Here is a 22,627-nt window from a genome sequence, read left to right on the forward strand (position 1 = left end):
TATGCCCCAATAATTGGAGGCACGTCCGGAACGTGGAAAAGGGAGCCTGCTTGACCCCCTGAACGAGGTTGCAGATTGCCTTGAATCTTTGTGGTGGTGGGAGGTAGGCTCTTGTGTGGGCTATATGGTGGACTTTTGTATATTGATAAGCAGGTCAAGTCATGAAAAACATTCCCTGGTAACAGTTGTCATGATTGTAGTCTGTTGACAGGTGGGGCCTTTGATGAGACAATCATCTAGGTAAGGGAAGATGATGACATTCTGTCTTCTGAGAAAGGCTGTGACTACGGCTAGCGTCTTCGAGAACACTCGAGGGGCCATAGAGAGACCAAAGGGGAGGACTCTGGTAATGGTCTTGGCCTACAACAAATCTGAGAAATCTCCTGTGGGACAGGTGGAAGGTTACATGAAAATATGTGTCTTGGAGGTTGAGGGCTGAGAACCAGTCCCCTTTGTCCAGTGCAGGTATAATGGTTGTCAGGGTCACCATTCTGAATTTTGTGTTGCGGATGAACTTGTTGAGTTTCCTGAGATCCAGGATTGGTCTCCGTCCCCCTTTTCTTTTTGGCTGTGAGGAAATAATTGGAGGAGAACCCTCTCCCTTGGTATTCTTTGGGGATGGGTTCTATTGCCTCGAAGGTGAGTAGCTTTTGCACCTCCGTTTGTAATAGGGGCTCGTGAGATGGGTCCCTGAAAAGGGACAGGGTAGGGGGCATAGATATGAAGGGGATTGTATAACCCGAATTGATAATTTCCAGGACCCATTTCTCTGTAGTAATTTGGGCCCATTGTTGGTAGAAGGATCTCAGGAGGTGATGGAAGGTGGCACTGGAATACACTCAAACTGTGGGGGTGGTTGCTCAGACCCCCAACCAAGACTTCAAATTTGTTGTTTGTGAGAAGTGGATTGAGTAGTGGAGGACTGGTTTTGCTGTGTCCTCCTCCTGTTAGGGCGTTGCTTAGGTCTGTTATCATATGGTCTTTGGTGTTGTCTATAATAATTGTAGTTAGAGTCCCTAGGCTTCTGGTAGGGGGTATATTTGCGTTTCTTATTAGGTGGGGTGTACATCCCCAGAGTGCGGGGTGAGAGTCCTTCATAGAGTGTAGGACTTAGTGTGTGTTGTTGGCGAATAACTATTTTCTATCAAAGGGGAGGTCCTCCACCCTTGATTGCAGTTCTTTCAGGACCCCTGATGATTGCAGCCACGAGGCTCTACGCATTACAATGGCCGGTGGGGAAGGCGATGTGTGGAAGACTGCTTCGTCTTTTGTAGGTGCCACGTCTTGCGCTGCGCTTTCTTATGCTGCGGTGCTGGGGGGCAGTCAGGGTCATTCTGCCCAGTCTGTTCAGGCACCGAAGGAGAGCTCACAGGAGCTGATGGCGGGGGCATATGCATTGGTGCCATTGCCTCTGCAGCGCCGACCAGTGCAGCAAGTTTGGATTCTGCCTCAGCTCTCCTGGCTGGTGCAGACTTGTGTTTCTCCGCGGTGCTGGAGACTGACTGTACCAGGGAATGAGAGGCTCTGGGCAACACTGATAGTGAGCGTGCCAGGGAAGCCTGCGTGGCTTGAGAGCCTTTGCAGGGAGATGAAGCAGCCCCCTCAGCGGGCTTTTGCTCTCCCCGGGTGTCCTCTGGATTGTCCCGTGAGGGTAGAAGGGACTTCTCCCATAGGAGGGTTTTAAGCCGCATTACACGGTCTTTTCTGGCCCTAGCTGTCATGTTCAAGCAGTGAGGGCACTTATGTGCTGCATGAGACTCCCCCAGGCATTCAACACAGGAGGGATGGCCATCCAAGATAGGCATCGAGTCTACGCCTGAGTCACATCTTTTAAAGCCTGGGAAACCCGGCATGCTGAGGAAAAAAAGCTGACACCGCGGCAGTTCCCTTTTTCTTTCTTTCTTCCCCCCCCCCCCCCCCCCAGTATAACGAACGTTGAAACTAGCGATAACTGACTAAGCTATGAGGTAAAAGTCTAAACTAATTCTAATAATCTTGTTTTCCTGTCAGGAAGAAGACTGCTCTGACTCTGTCTTCAGCCGAGGACGGTAGAAAAGGAACCGATGGGACTCATGCTGCATGCACACTCCACAAATGGCGGGAGCGCGAGACACTAGGTGCGCATGCGCGGCGCAAGGGGCACCACTCAGCAAAATTCTACAATCCCCGGCGTGAGGACGCACCGAGACGTGAGTGGAGCACCCACGGGGACACCACTCGCTGAAGAACAGAATAATGTTCTATTGACAATAAAAGTGGCATTTTGCCTTATCTCCCTAAAAAGATCCTGTGAAATTCTTTCAAGTATAACATTGGGTCCTGGCATCTCCGGGATGGGCTCTCCAGCCGAGGTCGGATGCATCTGATATCAGCTTGACAGTAGGAGGGCGGCTCTGGAATGGGACCCCTTGAAGCATGTTCTTAGGAATTGTCCATCATTGGAGGGAGGGAGGTAAGTATGGGTTCGGAGATGGTGAGAACCATGTCCAGAAAACCTCTGGACTGGGAGAAGACCGACTCCAACTACGTTTGCAGGGGTACGACGTAACTGCATGCTGTCATGGGCCTCAAGAGGTGCAGAGACATTCTGATTGTTGTGATGGGGAATCGGGAGACACCCTTGATGAAGTGTGTGCCAGGGCCTTGAAAATTCCATGGGGAGGAATGCCATGGTGGTCACGGTGTCCAGTACCACTCTGATGAACTTCATCCTCTGTGTCGGTACTAATGCAGACATTTTGTCATTCACCAGCAGGCTTAGGGTATGGCACATGGACAGCAGAAATGGAACTTGGCTCTGCACCTGGGACCTGGAACTGCCCTTGACCAGCCAATCATAGAGGTACAGAAAGATCTGGAAGCCCCAATGCCTGAGGTAAGTCACTAACCAACCACATACACTTGGTGAAAACCCTGGGAGCTATCAAGAGGCCAAATGGGAGGATCACAAACTGATACTGCTCCTGACCTACCACAAAACCAAGGAAGTGCCTCTGACCCTTGAAAATGGAAACGTGAAAGCACCTGGCTCAGGGGCAATGGACACCTGCTCCTGTGGGGCTGAAGGAGACCCTTCTACAGAAGGCTCCGCATGCGGCTGATGGGTAGGGGCAGTATACCTGTCCAAAACCCCAGCCACTGACTGGGTCATCTGGGATGGGTGGGTGAGGCTCCAGGGAGGCAAGTTACAATGGTGCCAGCCATGGACCCTGGTGCCATTGCGCTGGCTGTGGTGCCATCAGTTTGGGTGGTCCCATCAGGAGGGGTTTGGTCTGGCAACAACAGGGAACTCTGGACGGAAGATGCCCACTACCTGGTGACCGGGCGATTGCAAAGGTGCATCAGGAATGGTACTAGGCTTGAGACAGAGTCTGACATGGAGAGCCTGGATTCCCTCTGAGCCCAGCTGCTCCTGGAGCGGCTGCAGTTGGCAGATCAATGGCAGCTGATGATCTACACCTAGCACTTCTTGAGTGGTGCCATGACTGCCATCTGGAATGTGAAGCAGAGCGTGATTGGTGCCTGTATCTAGCTGACAGCTGGGAGGAGGGGTGCCCCTAAAGGGGCCCACACTGGTGCCCTGACTGTGCCAAGGGCTTAAGTGTCGTCGGTACTGGTGCTCTTGTTTGAAGCACAGGGCATGTGCCTCCAGGGGTCTGTACTCCTGCACCACATGCCCCTGTGCCTGGGAACCCAGCCTGATAGTTGTAGGGGGGTCCATAGGGCTGGCTTGTCCCAGGTTGACTCCCAGCGATCGAGAGTCAAGGGATGGCACCTGGACCCTTCTCTCTGTGGAGTCTGGTGCTGATATGGAGGGAACCCTGCCATGCCAAGCCTAAATTCACCCCTAGAATGCAGAGTCACAGAGGCCTCGGATGCCAATGCCAGTATCTCTTGTGCAGGCTGCAGAACCTCTGGCATGAAGGGCACCTGAATGTGACTTAAGAGATCTGTTCAAGTCCAGGGAGGTAGGGACAGAGTGGGCTGGGATGCTCCGCTCTGTTTGAGTCAGGCCCCGTGAGCCTGACAGACTGCGAGCTGCCCGACTTGAGTCTGCGCTCGTCCACCACTTTGTCTCTTTCTCCAGGATGGGGGCAAACGGCCTCTTGCTGCCCTCCTTGGTTTGTCAGAGCAGGGGTGGGGGAGCGGTACTGACTGGTGGACGGCACTACTGAAGCACTATGCACTGAGACCTTGGTGCTCGATGCCGAATCCATCAGGAGGGCACAAAGCTGATATGACGTAGTGGGGGGTACCTTGCTGGTTGCTATGCTGGGCAGTGGGCTGTGGGTGACCTCCACTGGCTGCAGCACGGGCCAGCAGGGCAGGGGATGAGTCATTATGCAAGGGGGCTCCGAACCTGTCTGACCAGTTACCTCCCAGGGAGCGGAACAATGGGAAGAAGGCGGAGTGGAGCCCTGGCTGGGGGGGCAGGGCTGGAAGTTAGTGAGTGAGTGTCTGTCTGGGATCATGGAGGAGACAGCCTAGGGAAGGGGCTGGAATTTAGGGGCCCAGTCTCCCCCATCTCAAGGGGGGCTGAGGTATCCTAGGCCTGCCCTGTAACCAGATTACATCTGTGCTGTATCCTGGAGAAGCAATAAACTCCCTCTATTCTATTGGCTGGTGGAGTCTGTTCGTGCCACTACGGGGGTGCAGGAAACGGGGAAACCCCAACGCGCCGTCACAGCTGAATATCCCAGTCCTTCATAGTCCTTGGTTTGAAGGATTTGCAAATCTTGCACCTGTCACTGATGTGTGCTTCACCCAGGCAGCTCCCATGCAAGTCGCTGACTGGCATGGACTGTTTACAAGAATTGCAAGGCTTAAAACCTGAGGATTGGGGCATGCCCCATTCCAGGTTAAAGTCCCGAAGGGGACCAGTTAAACTACAGGTAAACTAACAACGGGGAGAAGGCAACAGCCGAGGCTGGAGCAAAGCTGTTCCGATGCACCATCACTGGCAGCAAGAAGGAACTGAGGGTGGTAGGAGCGCGCAGTGCACCTTATACCACACCGTGGAGGTGTCACTCCAGGGGTTGCTAGAGGTGCTCCCCTATGGGTAATACTAGGGGAAAAATTCCAGCAACAGTGCATGTGGCGAGCAAGCATACCTATTGTGAAATGGACATGAGCAAGCACTCGAAGAAGAGTCAGCTATTAAAGAGTTTAAAAAAAAATGGAAATGTTTTTTTAAATTTGGTTATTCTGTACTTCAGTGATGGGGAGCCTTTTTTCTGTTAGGAGCCATTGACCCACAGGAAATAAAAAAGCCAGCCAGCCCCGCCCCCACGCAAATACATAAATAAAACCCTCATTCAACTCATCTATAGCCATGACTGGATTAACTCTTCTGAGGGCCCAGAGCTATTAGATTTTGTGGGGCCACCTAGGCTCTTGGATGGGGGCAAAATGAGGGGTTGAGCATGCAGAAGGCGGCTTCAGGCTTGGGCAAAGCAACAGGGTCCAGGAGGGAGTGAGGGTTCTGACTGGGGGTGGGACTGGGGATGAGGCATTTGGGGTGCAGGAGGGAGCTCCAGGCTAGGGCCAAGGGGTTTGAAGTGCAGGAGGCGGCTCAGGACAGGAGGCAGGAGGTTGGTATGACGGTGTGGAGTCTGGGTGGGATTTAGGGTGTTGGGAGCAGGCTCAGGGTTGGGGTGTGGGGTCAAGGAGGGAGTTAGGGACTTAGGGTACAGACTAGGGCTCAGGGATGGGGCAGAGGGTTAGAGTGCAGGGCACTTACCAGCAAGTGGCTTAGCGTGGGTTGTGCTGCCCTGTATTTGCCTGCAGGCGCCACTACCCACCCAGCAAAAAGTCTGCAGTTTTGGTAGTCAGGAGATCTTTTTGCGAGGCCTCCTTATCCCAGGGCACTGGGCTGAAGCCTTTAAAGCCCCTTTCTTAAATCAACCCTATCTGTAGTGGAAATAGGCTTGGGTGCCAATACTCACACCCCCAGCCCCACGCAGGGGCACCGAGGCTTGGGCCTTCCAACCCACAGCACAGAGACTTGCTGCAGGTTGGATCAAATTAAGCAGGGGGCCAGGGCCAGAGGTTCCCCACCCTTGCTGTACTGAATTCAAAGGCAAGCAATTCTCTTGAAATCAAGCTTACAGGATTTCTTTTTAATCAGACAAAAGCAATGTATTTATCTTTTGTATTTTGATTTTCAAGTATTTGTACCAATTTAAAATACATTGATATTAAACAATATAAATTAACATGAACTGGATAAAATGTGCACATCTGTAACTCTATTAATGCTACATGCAGTCTAAATCCAAAGAGGCAGTATTATTCTCACCTTTACCTGCTCTATAGGTCTTGGCTTGGTTCACTGGCATGGGCGTCATGGGAATAGTATACAAAGGCTGAAATAAAAGAGAACTCAGTGAAGCAATGGTATGCTTTTGAACAGGCTTTTAAATATATTAGAATAAGAATTTTCACTCCTGACTCTTACAGTACTATTCACAGCCACCCTGAAATTAGAAATGTTCTTAGTTTTCTCCTAAAAGCAAGTGTAAAATTTTTATTCTCATAACGAAATAAAATGAATGATTACATTAACAGCATGGGAAGGGCAGTAGTTCCCTATTATGTAGGTCTCCAAAGTGACACAAACCTGGAAACAAAAGCAAGTGTATCCCTAGTTTTCCAGCTCTATTTATAAACTCGTTAATAGGCTACAGGTAGGTGATCATTGTTACTATACTACATTCACATATCCAAAACAGAAGACTACCAAGATGCCAAGGACAACTTATAAATAGCACCTTCTTACTCAACACTAGTCCCTGCACGTATCCAGATTAACATCTGCTGATTTTAGTACACGCTTATCTTTCTTGCCGTCTTTTATTTTTTACTAGAGCAAAGCCAACACAGGTATTTAATGGTGAGCTAGATGCCATTCTAGCTCATTGATTACTAAAATTTAAACAAAAGTTTCATATCCAGGACCAGATTCTGCACGGTTACATGTCTGAGGTGGTTCAGGAATGATGATGAGGCATGAGCCAGAAAGAACCCAGCTTTATTTCCATATTCCAGGTTGAGTTTGCAGGACAACTGGGAAAACACCTTCATACCTGTAAACCAAGCACATTTCCTCTGGAATAAAGGACACACAATATAGACCCGAGTTTTGAAGTCTAGGCACCCAAGTGTTACACTAAAAGAAGCTTTGAAAAATCATGTAAGTGGGTGATATTTTACACTTCTAACAACTGTTTTACCAGCTGTTTAAATGTATAATTTTAAGACAAAGGGACCATTAGATCATTTAGTCTTACCTTCTATATAACGAAGACCAGAGAATTTCCCATAGCCATCCCCCGCTTTGAGCGCGCTAATTTGTGTGTAGTTAAAGTATCTATTCCACAAAGGCATCTACCACTTCTGATTTGGAGATATCAAGAGAAGGAGAATCCACCACCTCCTTGGTCATTTGTTCCTATGGTTAAACACTCTCAAAAGCTAAAAATGTCTTATTTCTAATTTGAGTATGTCTGGCTTTAGCTTCCAACCACTAGCTCTTGTTCTGCCTTTCCTGCTAGACTGAAGCTTCAGGGGGTAGCCGAGTTAGTCTGTACAGGATAAACTTAAAAAACAACAAATGGTCTGGTAGCACTGAAGAGCCAACTAGTACCTGTTATTGTCTTCTTATGAAGATCCTTATACATTGTAATCAAAGGCATTTTCTCCAACACTCAAATAATTTGTGTTTTTTCTCTCTACCCTTGATCATTTTTCAACATAATTAAGGATCACATCAATCCTTTTTGCCACAACATGTCACTGGTAGAGACTGGGAGTGGCTAGCTCACTACAAAAAGTAATTTTCCCTTTTTTTGCATTCTCACCTTCTCATCTAAGGTTGGGAGTGGGCCACATCCACCCTGACTGAATTAGCCTCCTTAGCACTGGTCCAAATAGTAATGTAACACTCCACACCTTTGCCTCTGTGCATATATCCCTGCCAAAGTGTAGTTTCCACTTCATGCATATGACAAAGTGGGTTCCAGCCCACAAAAGTTTATGCCCATATAAATTTAAGTCTTTAAGGTGCCACAGGACTCTCTGTTTTTGCTGAAACAAACTAACAGCTACCTCTCTGAAAATCCAACAGTGGGGCAGGAGAGTGGGTAATGGAATGGACATGAGCAACACATCTCAAAGAACACCAATTACAAAAAGGTGGGTAACTTTTTTCTTCTTCAAGCGCTTGCTCATGTCAATTCCATTGTAGGTGACTCACTAGCAGAATTCTCAGAAGTCAGCTCAGAGTTCAAAGTCTTGCAGATTGGAATACTGCTCTGCTGAAACCAGCATGAGTTTGAGCCTGCACTGATCCAGCATAGTACGAGGCAAACACGCAGACGGATGATCAGGTCACAGCGCGGCACATTTCTTGGATTGGCACTTGAGCAAGGAAAGCCACTGACGATGCTTGCACCCTAGTGGAATGGGCCATCACAATTACTGGTGGAAGCACCTTTGCTAGTTCATAGCAATAGCAGATGCAGGCTGTGATCCAGGACAAGATTCTCTGGGCAGACCTTCATCTGGTCCATAAAAGCCACATCTGTGTAGACTTACAGAACAGTTTCATTCTCTGTATGCAGAAGGCCAGTGCCTGATGCAGTGCTCCTCATCTATAGCATGAGGGTATGTCTACACTGCAAAATTAATTCGAAATAACAGACGTTATTTCAAATTAACTTTAATAGCGTCTATACATGCAAACCGCTATTTCGAAATGAATTCGAAATAGCAGAGCGCTTAATTTGAATTTGGTAAACCTCATTCTACGAGGAGTAACGCCAAATTCGAAATAGCTATTTCAAATGAAGTGCTGTGTAGACACTTAATTCGAAATAGGGGGCCTCCAGCCCTTCCCAGGGAGCCCTGGTGGCCACTCTGGGCACAACCAGGAAAACTTACTCTCCTCTCCCCCAGCCCTTAAAGGTGTAGACTCTGGCCATAGTGCCTGTGCCAGCTCCAAGCCTGCCAGCCCAGAGCCAGCAGTGGCCACCAGGACCCCTGACCCAGCGGCCCCAAAACATGAGCCAGCAAGCCACTGGCAGCCAGCCCTCCACCGCTCCCCAGGGGCAGTCTGCCAGCTCCCAGGAGCCTGCCAGGGGCTGGAGAAGGTGGGTGCCTTCCTGGTCCAGGGTGGCGATCATGGACCTTATGCAAGTTTGGGGGGATGCCCCCAACGTCCATGATCTCCGCACTAGACGGAGGAATTTGACCGTCTATGGCAGGATAGCTGCCAGCCTGACCACCAAAGGCCACATGCGAACCCAGGAGCAGGTTTGCATGAAAATCAAGTTGGTCCAGCGAGAGCCCCAACCCTGAGCTTCCCCTCCCCCTTCTTCCCCTTGCTTCCCCCTTCCAGCTCCCTCCTCCCAGGTTTCCCCCTCCCCCCCTCTCTTCTCCTCTCCCACCTCCTTTTCCCAGTCTCCCCAGAGTGTACCTGAGGTATGTTGTCTCTTGCCAGCTAATGCAGCATTTTTTTGGATCGGCTGTAAGCCTGGCCCGTTGTAGTGTTCAGAGAACCGTGGCCACTTGCCCCAGATAAGTTTCCCAGTCAGGGCTGTACACCATCACATCGTCAAGATACACAGCCACGTATCCCATATAAGCACTGAGTAGCTGGCCCATAAGGCTTTGGAATATGGCTGGTGCTCCATGTAAACCGAACAGCATCCGGATGAAGTGGTATAGGTCCATAGGGGTAGCAAAGACAGTTTTTTCCCTGGATGTCGGGTTGAGGGGGATTTGCCAATAGCCCTTGGTTAAGTCGAGGGTTGTAATATATTTAGCGGTCCCTACCTGGTCTAGTAATTCGTCGACTCGGGGCACTGGGCACGCGTCGAACTTTGAGATTGCGTTTACCTTAAAAAAAAAAATCGATGCAGAAACGAAGGGTACCGTCGGGTTTTGGAAGCAGTGCTATCGGGCTGTGCCAATCACTTTGTGAGGGCTCAATCACTCCCAGCTCCAGCATGGTCTGGATCTCTTTGTGGACCGCCTCTCGCCTTAACCGGGGGAGGGTACGTGCCGCCTCCCGAACTATGGTCCCTGGAGTTGTTTGAATCTTATGATATATTGTCGTTGTATGTCCAGGGTGGGCCATGAAGATCTCACGGAAAGAGTTCAATAGGCCGCAAACTTCCTATCGCTGTTGGGTGGAGAGGGTAGGACCCAGTAGCAGCTCCTCTGCCCCCTCTGGATAATCAAGGTCTGCCACTTGGGGTTCCAGTGCCAGCTCCGGAGGGTGCGGGGTAATCATGAAGCCCTCTCGCACCTACCAAGGTTTAAGGAGGTTTATGTGACAGATTTGCTTCTTGCATTGATGGTCCGGGTGGTGAATTTCATACGTGACTTTGCCAACCTGCTGGATTACCTCACAGGGGCCCCGCCAACGGGCCAGGAGCTTAGATTCCTCCGACGGGAGAAGGAGCAATACCTTGTCCCCGGGTCAGAAGGACTGCATGTGGGCCCCCTTGTTATATGTTTTCCTGGGCCCGCTGAGCCACCCGCAGATTCTCTTGGGCCAGAGAACTTACCAGTGCGAGGCGGTCCCCCAATTGGAGAACATACTGCAGAATATTCTTGGAGGGAGGTTGTTTCTGTTCCCATTCTTCCTTCATAAGATCAAGGACCTCCCGGGGTTGTCAGCCATACAGCAGTTCAAAAGGGGAGAAGTAGGTCGACGACTGGGGAACCTTCCAAATGGCCAGGAGCAGTGGCGGGAGCATCTGATCCCAATAGCGTAGTTCCTCAGGGAGAACCTCCTCAACATGTCCTTTAATGTCCTATTAAATCTCTCCACGAGGCCACCTGTCTGTGGGTGATACGTGGAAGTTTGTATTTTTTTGATGGCCAGCAGGGCATGGACCTGTCGCAAGAGTTGGGAGGTTAAGAGTTCCCGGGGGAGTCCTACTCGGGCAAAGATTTTCACCATTTCGGCGTTGATGGTTCGAGCGTGGCTATTTCGGAGAGCCACCGCCTCAGGAAATCGGGTCACGTAGTCTACCAGCACTAAGATGTATCGGAAGCCCGCTGCGCTCCTCGGAAGGGGTCCCACCAAATCCATGGCCACCCGTTCAAAGGGGATGGCAATTATCGGTAGCGGCACCAAGGGGGCCTTCGGCACTTGGGGCCCGGCTGCCAGCTGACATTTTGGACACAATGTCCAATAGTTGTGCACATCCTGGTAAATCCCTGGCCAAGAAAACCGGGCCAAGACCCATGTTAGCATCTTTTCCTGCCCCAGGTGTCCTGCGCCTGGAATGTCATGGGCTAGTTGGAGGACAGCCTTCCTGTGCTGCTGCGGTACCAAGAGCTGGGTCTGCTCCTCTTAGGTAAGCGGGTCCTTGTCTAGGCGGTACAAGCATCCCGAAATTACCTCGAACCGAGGCCACTGCTTGGTCTGCTGGGAATCGCTCACAATCCCGTCAATCCGGGCCACTTGGTCAAAGGCCTGGGCCAACGTCGGGTCGGTGCATTGGTCTTGGGCAAACTCAACCCTGGGACCTACGCTCGTGGCTTCAGGTCCCCCTTGTGGGGAGTGGGGCGGCTGGGTTTGCACCCTCGAGTCTGCCCATACCCGGAGTCAAACAGTGCAGTCCAAGACTGTGGCCCAATGGTGACCGTTGCCATCAGCTTGAGAGGGGACCGTGGCCTGGCCCGGGATTCTCCAGTGCAAACCTGCCCAAAGTTACAGTCAGCCTTAATGCAGTCACATTGCAAATGCCCATAACGGCCACAGGTGAAGCAAGGTCCCACCTCGGGTCGCCCCCCCCGGCTGGAGTTTAGATGCGCAACTTCAAGTCCCCGGCCTCGGTTTCCCTCCGGGTTGATAGTTGGGCCCACAGAGCTCGATGCCCTTGCCGGCCGATGGTGGCTCCGGGCCCGGTCACCAAAACCTCTCTCTGGTTGCGGGTTTTCCCTTTGGGGTTCCATCTTTGGGCGCCCTGAATCGGGTGTGGGCCTGGGGGCCGAAGTCGGGTTCTGGGGCCACGGAACACAGTTTAAAAAACACTGCACTAGAGATACCAGAAGACATTGGGACTTCCTAAATTCCTGAGTCCTCTGAATGTAAAAGGCTAGTGGCTCTGTGAACGTCAAGGGTGTGTAGAAGTGTAGAGGGAAAAATACCGGAAGAACGATAAGTTCGTTAATATGAAACTGGGAACAAACCTTAGGGATGAAGGCTGGGTGTGGTCGTAATATTACACTATGTTTGTTAAAAACAATGTATGGTGGTACTGTCATCAGGGTCACCAGTTCACTGATTCTACGGGCTGAAGTGATTGCCAGTAGAAAAATAACCTTCATTGTAATCATTGGAAGAAGTACAGTCACCAATGGCTCGAAAGGCAGTTTGATAAAGAAAGGGAAACCACGACTGGCGAGCCCATGATGGCACTACAAGAATTACTTTGGCTCTGGTGTTGATTTCTGGTCGTTTATAATCAGACCTCGAGACTCGAACGTGTCTCTTGCGGTCACAACCATGCGGGAGGCTTCAAAAGGCAGTCAAGATAGGGGAAAATTACTACACCCTGACAGCGGAGGTGCGCAGCTACCACTGCGAGCGTTTTGGAGAAGACACTGGGTGCTGAAGAGAGTCCAAAGTGTAGAACTCAATATTGGAAGTGGTCTTCCCCGACCACAAAGCCAAGAAACCTTCTGTGTGCAGGATGGATTGTCACATGAAAATAGGCGTCCTGAAGGTCGAGGGCTGCAAACCAATCCCCAGGGTCTAGAGCTGGAACTATGGTTGCGAGAGTCACCATTTTGAAATGCTGCTCTCTCAGGTAACGGTTGAGTTTTCGAAGATCGAGTATAGGTCTCCAACCTCCCATTTTTTTCTGAGTGAGGAAGTAATTGGAATAGAAGCCTCTGCCTCTAAACTCGCATGGTACCCTTTCCACTGCTCTGATGGTAAGGAAGCGGTGGACTTCTTGTTGTAACTGGTACTCGTGAGAAGGGTCCCTGAAGAGGGACGGGGAAGGTGGGGAAGTTGGGGGTATTGATGTGAATGAATGATGTATCCTGTTGAAACAATCTCGAGAATCCAATGGTCAGTGGTGATGCTGGCCCAAAGTTGGTAAAAAGGTTTGAGCTGGTGATGGAAAGAGAGCTGAGAGGAGGAGGTGGTCTCGGCGGAGAGGTAAGTCGATGGGTTGATTGAAGAACATCCTGGTCAAGAATGGGAACCACGGTTGTTGAGTCCATGCAGGCGCTATGAGGATGAGGAGAGCTTTGTCTCTCCTGATTTTGTGTATCACTCTGTTTAGGAGTGGTATCGGTGGGAAGGCATAGAGTAGGTGCTGTGCCCAGGTCACTAAGGCGGCATCGCCCCAGGAACCCTTGCCGATGCCCGCCCTGGAACAGTAACGTTGGCATTGTTTGTTCATGGCGATGGTGAATAGGTCTATGATTGGTCGGCCCCAGCGGTGGAAAATGTCGGACAGAATGTTGGGGTTTAGTTGGTATTCGTGTTCCGGAGGAAGCGCTCTGCTTAGGGTATTGGCAGTAGTATCGAGTACGCCTGGGAGGTGGATTGTTGTGATATTGATATTGTGCCTTATGCACCAATTTCATAATGTGACAGCCTCCAAGCAAAGTGCACGAGAGCATGCGCCTCCTCGTCGATTGATGTAGAGCATCGCACCTACATTGTTGGTGTATAGGCGGATCTGGTGGTTGGCTAGAATGGGCAGGAATTCTTTGCATGCATAGCGGACAGCCCTCAGCTCCAAGATGTTTATGTGGAGGAGTTTTTCTGTTTGAGGCCCCGAGCGGTGTGTCGGTCGATGTGAGCTCCCCATCCCGACAGGGAGGCGTTTGTGGTCAAGGAGATTGTAGGCTCCGGAGTGTGGAAGGGGATGCACACGAGTAAATTGTGGGGATCTGTCCACCATAGGAGAGATGTTTTTACCTGTGTTGGTAGTTGGATGGACTTGGACAGGGGATGTATGTTGGGCCTGTAGACTTGCTGAAGCCATCCCTGCACGGCTTGCATGTGTAAACGTGTGTTGGGCACCACGAAAGTGCATGCCGACATGTGCCCTAATAATTGTGGACATTCTCGGGCTGATGACCTGGGCTTTGTCTGTAAGGAGTGGACTAGGTCCCTGATATTTTGCAGTCGTTTGGGAGGAAGTGATGCTTTAGTTTGGGTGGAGTCCAATATGGCGTCTATAAACTGGATCTTTTGGGCAGGAACGAGGGAGGACTTCAATTCATTTATCAGAAGGCCTGGTTGGTGGAAAATGTGGCGAGTTAGATGGGAAGCCTCATAAGCCTCTGTCTCTGAGTGTGCTACCAAGAGGCAATCGTCCAAGTAGGGGAAGATTGCAATGTTGTCCTTTCTGAGGGCAACCATGACGGCGAGGACTTTGGAGAAAACGCGTGGGGCAGGGGAAAGGCCGAAGGGAAGAACCCTGTATTGGTAGTGACAGGTGCCTGCAACAAAATGGAGACACCGTCTATGAGCAGGGTGAATAGAGATGTGAAAATATGCATCCTGTAAGTCAAGGGACGAGAACCAGTCTCCCCTTTCCAGCGCAGGTAGGATTGGTTGCCAGCATCACCATCTTGAACTTTTGCTTTCCTGACTAATTTATTTAAAGCACGCAGGTCTAAGATGGGTCTCCATCCCCCCGATCGTTTCTGGGTTAAGTAGTAGTGTGGGTAAAATCCCCTTCCCCTGAACTGCTCCAGGACTGGCTTGATGGTGCCTAGGTGCAGAAGGTGTTGGACCTCCTGATGTAGTGTTGTGTCTTGTGAGAGTGGTCCCTGAAGAGGGACAAGGATGGGAAGGGGGTATGGACTCAAACAGGATTGTGTACCCATGTTGAATGATCTGGAAGACCCATCTATGAGATGTGATACATTGCCAGTTCTGTAAGAAGGGTCTCAGACGATGATGAAAAAGACTGGCTGATGGAGACTGCGCTGCAATGCGGGAGGGAATTTCTGGACCCTTGACTATCTAATTAAATCTGTTTGCCGGACAGCTGGGACTGTTGCAAAGTAGCCGACTGAGGGCACCTACGTTGCTGTCTTCCCCTGCCATGTTGGAAATGGTCTTGCCTGTGACACTGATGGCTGTATTGGTGGATGGAGGTCTGGGATATGGTTGGTACCTAAACTGCCTCTTCTTCTGATAAGTGTTATTCTGGATACCCAGAGAGGAAGAAGTTACTCACCTTCGTGCAGTAACGATGGTTCTTCGAAGTGTGTCCCCGTGGGTGCTCCACGTCTGATGTCAGGCTCGCCCCAGCGCTGCGAATCGGAGGCTTCCCAAAGCTGTGTTTGGCTGGACCGCGCATGCGCGAATGCTCGAGGTCGTTCGCGCCTTTCCTCTCCGAGCGCGGTCCAGCCCCCGCCTCAGTTCCTCTCACCGCCTCATCTGAAACAAGAGAAACAAACGAGATTCCATAGCGGGGAGGAGGGCGGGTTGTGGAGCACCCACGGGGACACACCTCGAAGAGCCATCGTTACTGCACGAAGGTGAGTAACTTCTTCTTCTTCGGGTAGTCCCCGTGGGTGCTCCACGTCTGGTGATTCCGGAGCAGTGGTCCGAGCTAAGGTTGCGCTATGGGATCCGTGTTACAGCAGCGTTGGAGCACCGCCGAGGCTACAGCGGAGTCTGAGGTGGAGTGTTGCAGAACTGCGTAATGTTTCATGAAAGTGACATTTGACGACCAAGTAGCTGCTTGGCAGATGTCGCACATAAGGACTCCTTTCAGGAAGGCCGTCGAGGTAGCCACTGCACGGGTGGAGTGTGCTCTAGGTTGTGATGGGAGGAACTTGTTACACAGATTATAACAGGTGGTAATGCAAGCGACAATTAATTTCGAAATGCGCTGCGCAGAGAGTGGACGACCTCTAAATTGATCTACAACAGATATAAAAAGACGGTCTGTCTTTCGGATATCATGAGTTCTATCAATATAAAATGCGAGGGCTCTGCGAGCATCCAGCGTATGCAAAAGAGCCTCTTGAGAAGCGTGAGGTTTAGGACAGAAAGAAGGCAAGACGACAGGTTCGTTAATGTGGAAGTCCGAGCAGACTTTTGGCAGAAAGGTCGGGTGCGACCTCAGTATCACCGAGTCCTTATTAAAGATCGTATATGGGGGAGATGCTGTAAGAGGGGCAATCTCACTCACCCTGCGTGCCGATGTTATAGCAATAAGAAAAACAACCTTGGTCGTTAATTAGTTGGAGAGATGTAGTCACAAGCGGCTCAAATGGTGGCCGTGTCAACGCATCTAGCACGAGGTTGAGGTTCCATGCAGGAGGTGAAGGTCTACGTGGAGGGTTGAGATTAAGGAGGCCCTTGAGAAACCTCTTCGTAATGGGGTGGGCAAAAACCGACCAGCCATCGATCGGGCGGTGGAACGCCGTAATCGCTGCTAGATTAACTTTAAGTGATGGTATGGAGATACCTGACGTGTGAAGGTACAAAACATAGTCCAGGACAGCATGCAATGGTGAGACAGAGGGGTTTAACCCTTTAGTGTCACACCAATGCGTAAAGCGAGACCACTTCGCGAGCTATGTTTTCCTCATGGAATCTCTTCTACTATTGAGCAGAACACGTCTCACTTGATCTGAACAAAGGGTCTCCGACGTGTTGAACCATCTAACACCCACGCAGTCAGGTGGAGGGTGAGTAATTTCGGATGGCAAAGGGACCCGCTCTGCTGCGTTAAGAGGTCCGGGAGAAGAGGGAGCCGGTAAGGCGTTTGAATTGGCAGCTGTAGGAGCGTGGAGTACCAGGCTTGCCAGGGCCAGGCCGGTGCTATTAGCAAGATTCAAACGCATACAGTAGTACCGTGCCCCAATGCAAAAGGAACGCATCCCCCAGGGAGTGGGTGCCAATCCCTGCTCTGGAACAATAAACCTTGCATTTCGCATTAGCAGAAGTAGCAAAGAGGTCTATGGGGGGTCGACCCCAGCAGTGGAAGATAGATAGGAGTACGTCCGTGTGGATCTCCCATTCGTGGTCGTGTGGGAATTATCTGCTCAGCGAGTCCGCGATGGAATTGCTCACTCCTGGCAGGTACGATGCTATGATAGTAATGTCGTTGCGGTTGCACCAGGACCACAGGCGAACTGCCTCTGCACAGAGGGAGTGGGATCTGGCACCACCCTGCCTGTTGACATAGTACATTGCAGCGATGTTGTCCGTAAAGATCCTGGTAACAGCGCCCTGTATGTGAGGTTTGAAATGCCTGCAGGCGTGAAAGATTGCCCTGAGCTCCAGTAAGTTGATGTGGAGCATCATTTCTGTATCGGACCATCGACCCTGGATAGTATACATGTCCATGTGCGCACCCCAGCCGGTAAGTGAGGCATCTGTTGTTATCTGCCTCCAAGGCTGAGGTTGGTGAAAGGGAATGCCCACCAACATGTTGTTGGGCTCGGTCCACCATCGGAGGGAATTCCAAACATGGATAGGCAACGTCACACGCTTTTGGATGTTGTGCTTGGCGGGTTTGTACACCAAGGTCAGCCACTGCTGGAGACATCAGAAATGTAATCGTGCGTGTCGGACCACCATCGTGGTGGCTGCCATATGACCCAACAACTGAAGGTGAGTATGTACGGGAAGTGTCGGAGAGAGAGCGATACTGTGTTAGCTAGATCGCATATGATTTGGAAACGGTCTGCAGGTAAGTAGACCTGAGCTGACCGTGAGTCGAGGCGAGCTCCTATAAACGTGCGAGTCTGGGCCGGCTCTAGACGTGATTTTTCCATGTTTACAATTAAACCGAGGGAGCTGTGGTCTTTGAGCAAGCAGTCGTCTAGGTAGGGGAAAATGGAGACCCCTATCTTGCGAAGATGTGCAACAACTACTGCCAGGGTCTTGGAGAAAGCTCTGGGAGCTGAGACGAGGCCAAAGGGCAGCACTCTGTATTGGTAGTGCTCCTGCCCCACTACAAAACGGAGGAAGCGCCTGTGTGCTATGTGAATGGCGATATGAAAATACGCGTCCTGTAAATCGAGGACTCCGAACCAATCTTCCTTGCTCAGTGATGGTATAATTTTGCTTAGCGTAACCATTTTGAAACACTGCTTCTTGATGTATCGGTTTAAGTGCCTCAGATCGAGAATAGGTCTCCACCCCCCGGATTTTTTGGGGACGAGGAAGTATCGGGAGTAAAACCCTCTGTTCCTGAATCTTGAGGGAACTAGTTCTATGGCTCCTATAGCAAGAAGATTACGTACCTCTTGCTGGAGCTGAGTCTCGTGTGATGGGTCCCTGAAGAGGTACGGGGTGGGTGGAGTAGTGGGAGGTATGGAGATGAAAGGTATCGTGAGACCTGAATTTATTACTTCCAAGACCCAGCGGTCCGAGGTGAGGTCGCACCACTGGTGATAATATGGCTTGAGGCGGTGGTGAAAGAGAAGGGTGGTGGTGGGTTCTTCTACCGTGAGCACTGAAGATGTGTTTGTGTCCTCGACACGAGTCAAATTTGCTGTTTGGCGTTAGCCCAGGCTGGCGCACCATTGGACTGCTGGCGCTTGCGCTGCGGACGCTGTCAGAATTGAGACTGTTCGGGAGCGCGCTGCTGATGTTTCTGGAATGGATAGTCATATCTCCTTTGAAAAGCGGGGGGGGGGGGGGGGCATACATCCCCAGCGTCCGCAGAGTGGTGCATGAGTCCTTACCGCAATGCAGGATGTCGTCAGTTGAAGTAGCAAACAATCTCTTGCGATCAAATGGGAGATCTTCGACTTTGTTCTGGAGCTCCTTTGGTGCTCCTGCTGCCATTAACCAAGAGGCTCTGCGCATGGCGATACCCGTTGCTATGGCCCGAGCTGCCGTATCCACGACATCGAGGGCGATTTGAAGCGATGTCCTACATGCAGAATATCCCTCTTGGACAATCACCTTCAGCAGAGGTCTCTTAGTATCGGGAAGGTGCTGCATCAGCTCAGGTAATTTGGCATAATTATCGAAATTGTGGTTCGAGAGAAGGGCAGCATAATTTGCAATCCTGAGCATTAGGGTCGATGATGAATAAATCTTGAGTCCAAAGAAGTCAAGCTTTCTTGTGTCCTTATCTGGGAAGGAGGTTCTGAAGTGAGAAGCCTTGCTCTTATGGTGGACTACATCCACTATTAAGGAGTTGGGCTGAGGATGATTGAAGAGAAAATCCATGTCTTTAGATGGGACAAAATATCTCGTCTGCTCTTTTGCTAGTAGGGGAGATCGTTGTGGGAGTCTGCCAGATCTCGTGCACCACATCTAAAATTGCCTCATCAATTGGGAGTGCGATCTTGCGTCGTTGCTGAGGATGCAGATTTTTCAGCAGCTTATGCTGCTTCACCTGTGCTTCAGACAGCTGAACCTCCTGGCTTTGTGTCACCCGCTTAAAAAGGTCCTGGAATTCCTTGAGGTCATCAGGTGGCGAGGTGTTACCTGGGGTCACAGCATCATTTGGTGCATGAGATGAAGAGCACACATTCGCAGGCATGTCTGTTTCTGCATCCGAAATCTGTCCCTCCTCAGGGTCCGAATGGTCCTGCTGCGGATCCGGACTTCTTGGAGGGGGTGGGCCTCGACCCATCATGATGAGAAGGCGGACTAACCAGGCGACAGGAGCACAGTGACCTCCGATGGGAGCGGGAGTGGCTGTGACGAGTTGACACACAGTAATAGGGTCTGTCATAATACATATAGTGACGGTCCAAGTACCGTGCGGATGAGTGTCGTGAAGAGATGACACTAGCATGCCTAACGTAATATGCACGGCGTGGTGAGTGCACAGGAGAGCGCAGGCATCGCGAAGGAGAGCGCGAATGAGAATCCCTTAGGTAGGCAACAGGTTCTCTGTGATGGTGATAATAGGGTGACAGACTCCTGCGGGCTCAAGTGCTTTGATCTCTGGTGGAGTGAGGTGCAGGAGAACGGTGCTGCAGAGATGGTCCGGGTGAAGCTGTAGGAGAAGGCAGAGGAGAAGACGCATGCCTGCAGGATTTTGACGTTGCCTTCCTCGGTGCCGGAGCAAGCAGCTCTGAACGCACAGAGGCCGGTGCTGAAGGGACAGCGACCTGCAGAGCAAGGGGAGCTGCTGAGTCAGGCTGAAGATCTGCCGGTGCCGAAGCTGAGGAAAGCTCCTGAGGTGGGAGGGGGAGGAGCTGCAGCTGAGCGTGGTGAAGAGGACGGCAGTAGAGCTGTCGGTGCCGGCAGGGCAGAGTCTTTCAAACGGCACTCCGGTGCCGTGGCCGGTTGGGAGCGCGGTGCGGTGCCGGTCGGCTTCTTAGACCCAGAGACCGGTGCAGAGCCGGTAGAGGAGCCGGACGTACCTGGCTTGTCTCCTGCGCTTATCCGCTTCTGCGGAACAACAGGCAGGGACCTGGCTGGTGAAGGTTTCTCCCTCACAGGAGGGGTACCCTTAGGGAAGGGAGCCCGCCTCCTCCCTGCATCAGCAGTGGGGTTAGTGGTATCAGCATCCTGAGGGGCGAGCGCCTTGTCAAAGAGTATCATTTTCAGGCATCTCTCGCGGTCCTTACGGGCTCTCGAGGTTAGGTTGGCACAGTGAGTGCACTGTTGTGGCAAGTGTGCCTCTCCGAGGCACCTGATACAGGAGGCATGGCCGTCGGAAACCGGCATAGCCTCATGGCAGAGCGAGCACTTTTTAGAACCCAGCATTTTGCCACTTGAGTGCTCTTGCCCACACACCGCTCAGTTCGTGGTATATGTGCTCCTTTCTGTTCGTAGGTATATTTATTTCTTGAATTGCCTTACATCACTGATCCTTTTCTCTTATTCTTTGTGGTGTGTGTGTGGTTTTTTTTTGTTTTGTTTTTTTTTTTTTTTGAGAGAGAGAAAGGTGGCTATGCGCCAACTGAAAACAACAGAAATGACAGGGATGGAGATAAACTATTAAAACGTCTCTATTTCTACTTTTTTTTTTAAACTTTAAAGGAGATAAGGAAAGGAAGGCAGATAAGACGAAAGAGTAAATTTAACTATTAACAGGATGCTGAGGTACTCTGAGGAGAGGAGAGGAGAGGAGAGGAGAGGAGAGAGCTCCGTCCGTGGCCAGAGGCGGCCGCCGAGAGGAACTGGAGGCGGGGGCTGGACTGCGCTCGGAGAGGAAAGGCGCGAACGGCCTCGAGCACTCGCGCATGCGCGGTCCAGCCAAACACAGCTTTGGGAAGCCTCCGATTCGCAGCGCTGGGGCGAGCCCGACACCAGACGTGGCGCACCCACGGGGACTACCCAAAGAAGAATGTAAAGTATCCCTGGGAGTCTCACACAGAGTGCAGTAATTCATTAGTGCAGCAAAGAGTTTCAACCCGTCAAAGGGGAGGTCTTCTACAGAGGATTGCACCTCTCTGGGGAAAGACACGGTTGTGAACCACGCTGCCCTTATCACGATAGCTGTTGAAGTGGCACGTGCTGCCGTGTCAAGGGAGGCCTGCAGAACCGTTCTTGCCATGGTATGGCCCTCTGTCAGTAGAGCTTCAAATTGGTGTCACTTCGCCTCAGGTATATCTGTGGTGAAGTCCCAGATCTTGACGTAGTTTTTAAAATCTTATTTGTTTAGCAATGTGGCATAGTTGGCCACCCTGAATTGGAGGGTGGATGAGGCATATACCTTTTGGCCGAACGTGTCAAGCCTTTTGCCTTCACAGTCAGAGGGAGCGGACCTAAATTGCTGCTGCTGTTTGCTCTTTTGGTGAGCTGCTTCCACCACGAGTGAGTTAAGCGCAGGGTGGGTAAAGAGAAACTCGCAATCCTTAGGTGAGATGAAGTATCTCTTATATGCCTTTTTAGAAGTAGCGGTTATCGACGCTGGTGTCTGTCATACTGCTTTCGCCGGTTCCACAATGGAGGAATTGATGGGTAATGCAATCTTTGATGGCAAGGCCGAATGCAAGATATCCGTTAGTTCATGCTGGTTCTGTTACTTCCTGTAAGGGGATATTAAGTTCCGCCACAACTTGTTTGAGCAGGTCCTGGAAATGAATGAAGTCATCGGATGTGGATGGGGTTGGTGGAGGGGCTGCCTCATCGCTGTTGATTGCTGATGTGGGACTGGCTGGTAAGTTGCCGGTGGGCAGCCCAGCGTCAGTTAGAGATGGTTATAATGTTCGCCTTTTATGCGAAGTGTGTTGAGTGTGACTTGACTTGGATTTTGATCAGGGTGCCACCCCCCCAGTACCGCCATTGAGAAAAAGGCATAGGTGGGGGTCCCCACAGGTTTGGATACCAGGGGGGCATCTTAGGCTGTATCTAGACTACATCCTTCTTTCGACAGAGGGATGTAAATTAGACACTTAGAAATTGCAAATGAAGCATGGATTTAAATATCCTGTGCTTCATTTGCATAATCACGTAATGTCGCTCTTTCGAACAAGCACCATTTCGAAAGTAAAACCACGGTCTAGATGCAGTTCTGTCAAAAACAGCAGGCTTTTTCGAAAGATCCTGCACTCCTCATTTTTTGAGGAGACTCCCAAGGCGTCAAAGGTGCTGAGGCGCCATGCTGCAGATATGACCGGCAGTGCGCGCTTCAGAGACTGCCTCTTTGCAGGCAGGGCTGCATTCGGCACAGAGGCAGACCGTTTCTTTGAGTACCTAGAA

The 22,627-nt window shown here is 50.9% G+C and overlaps 1 protein-coding gene across 14 annotated transcripts in view; it reads right to left on the minus strand.

Annotated features, from left to right (window-relative positions):
* LOC102445074 (ataxin-2-like) overlaps window positions 1–22,627 on the minus strand; it is a 257,980-nt gene that overhangs the window by 50,298 nt on the left and 185,055 nt on the right. For 11 of the 14 annotated variants that reach the window (XM_075914768.2, XM_075914775.2, XM_075914776.2 and 8 more), the window contains one exon: window positions 6,299–6,365. In XM_075914768.2, coding sequence (XP_075770883.2) covers window positions 6,299–6,365 — 67 coding nt within the window. The remainder of the gene's footprint in view (window positions 1–6,298; window positions 6,366–22,627) is intronic. The other 3 variants (XM_075914767.2, XM_075914774.2, XM_075914771.2) reach the window with 1 other exon arrangement.

The sequence above is a fragment of the Pelodiscus sinensis genome, chromosome W (genome assembly GCF_052426305.1).
Source record: "Pelodiscus sinensis isolate ZL-2025 chromosome W, ASM5242630v1, whole genome shotgun sequence".
Taxonomy (NCBI): Eukaryota; Metazoa; Chordata; order Testudines; family Trionychidae; genus Pelodiscus; species Pelodiscus sinensis.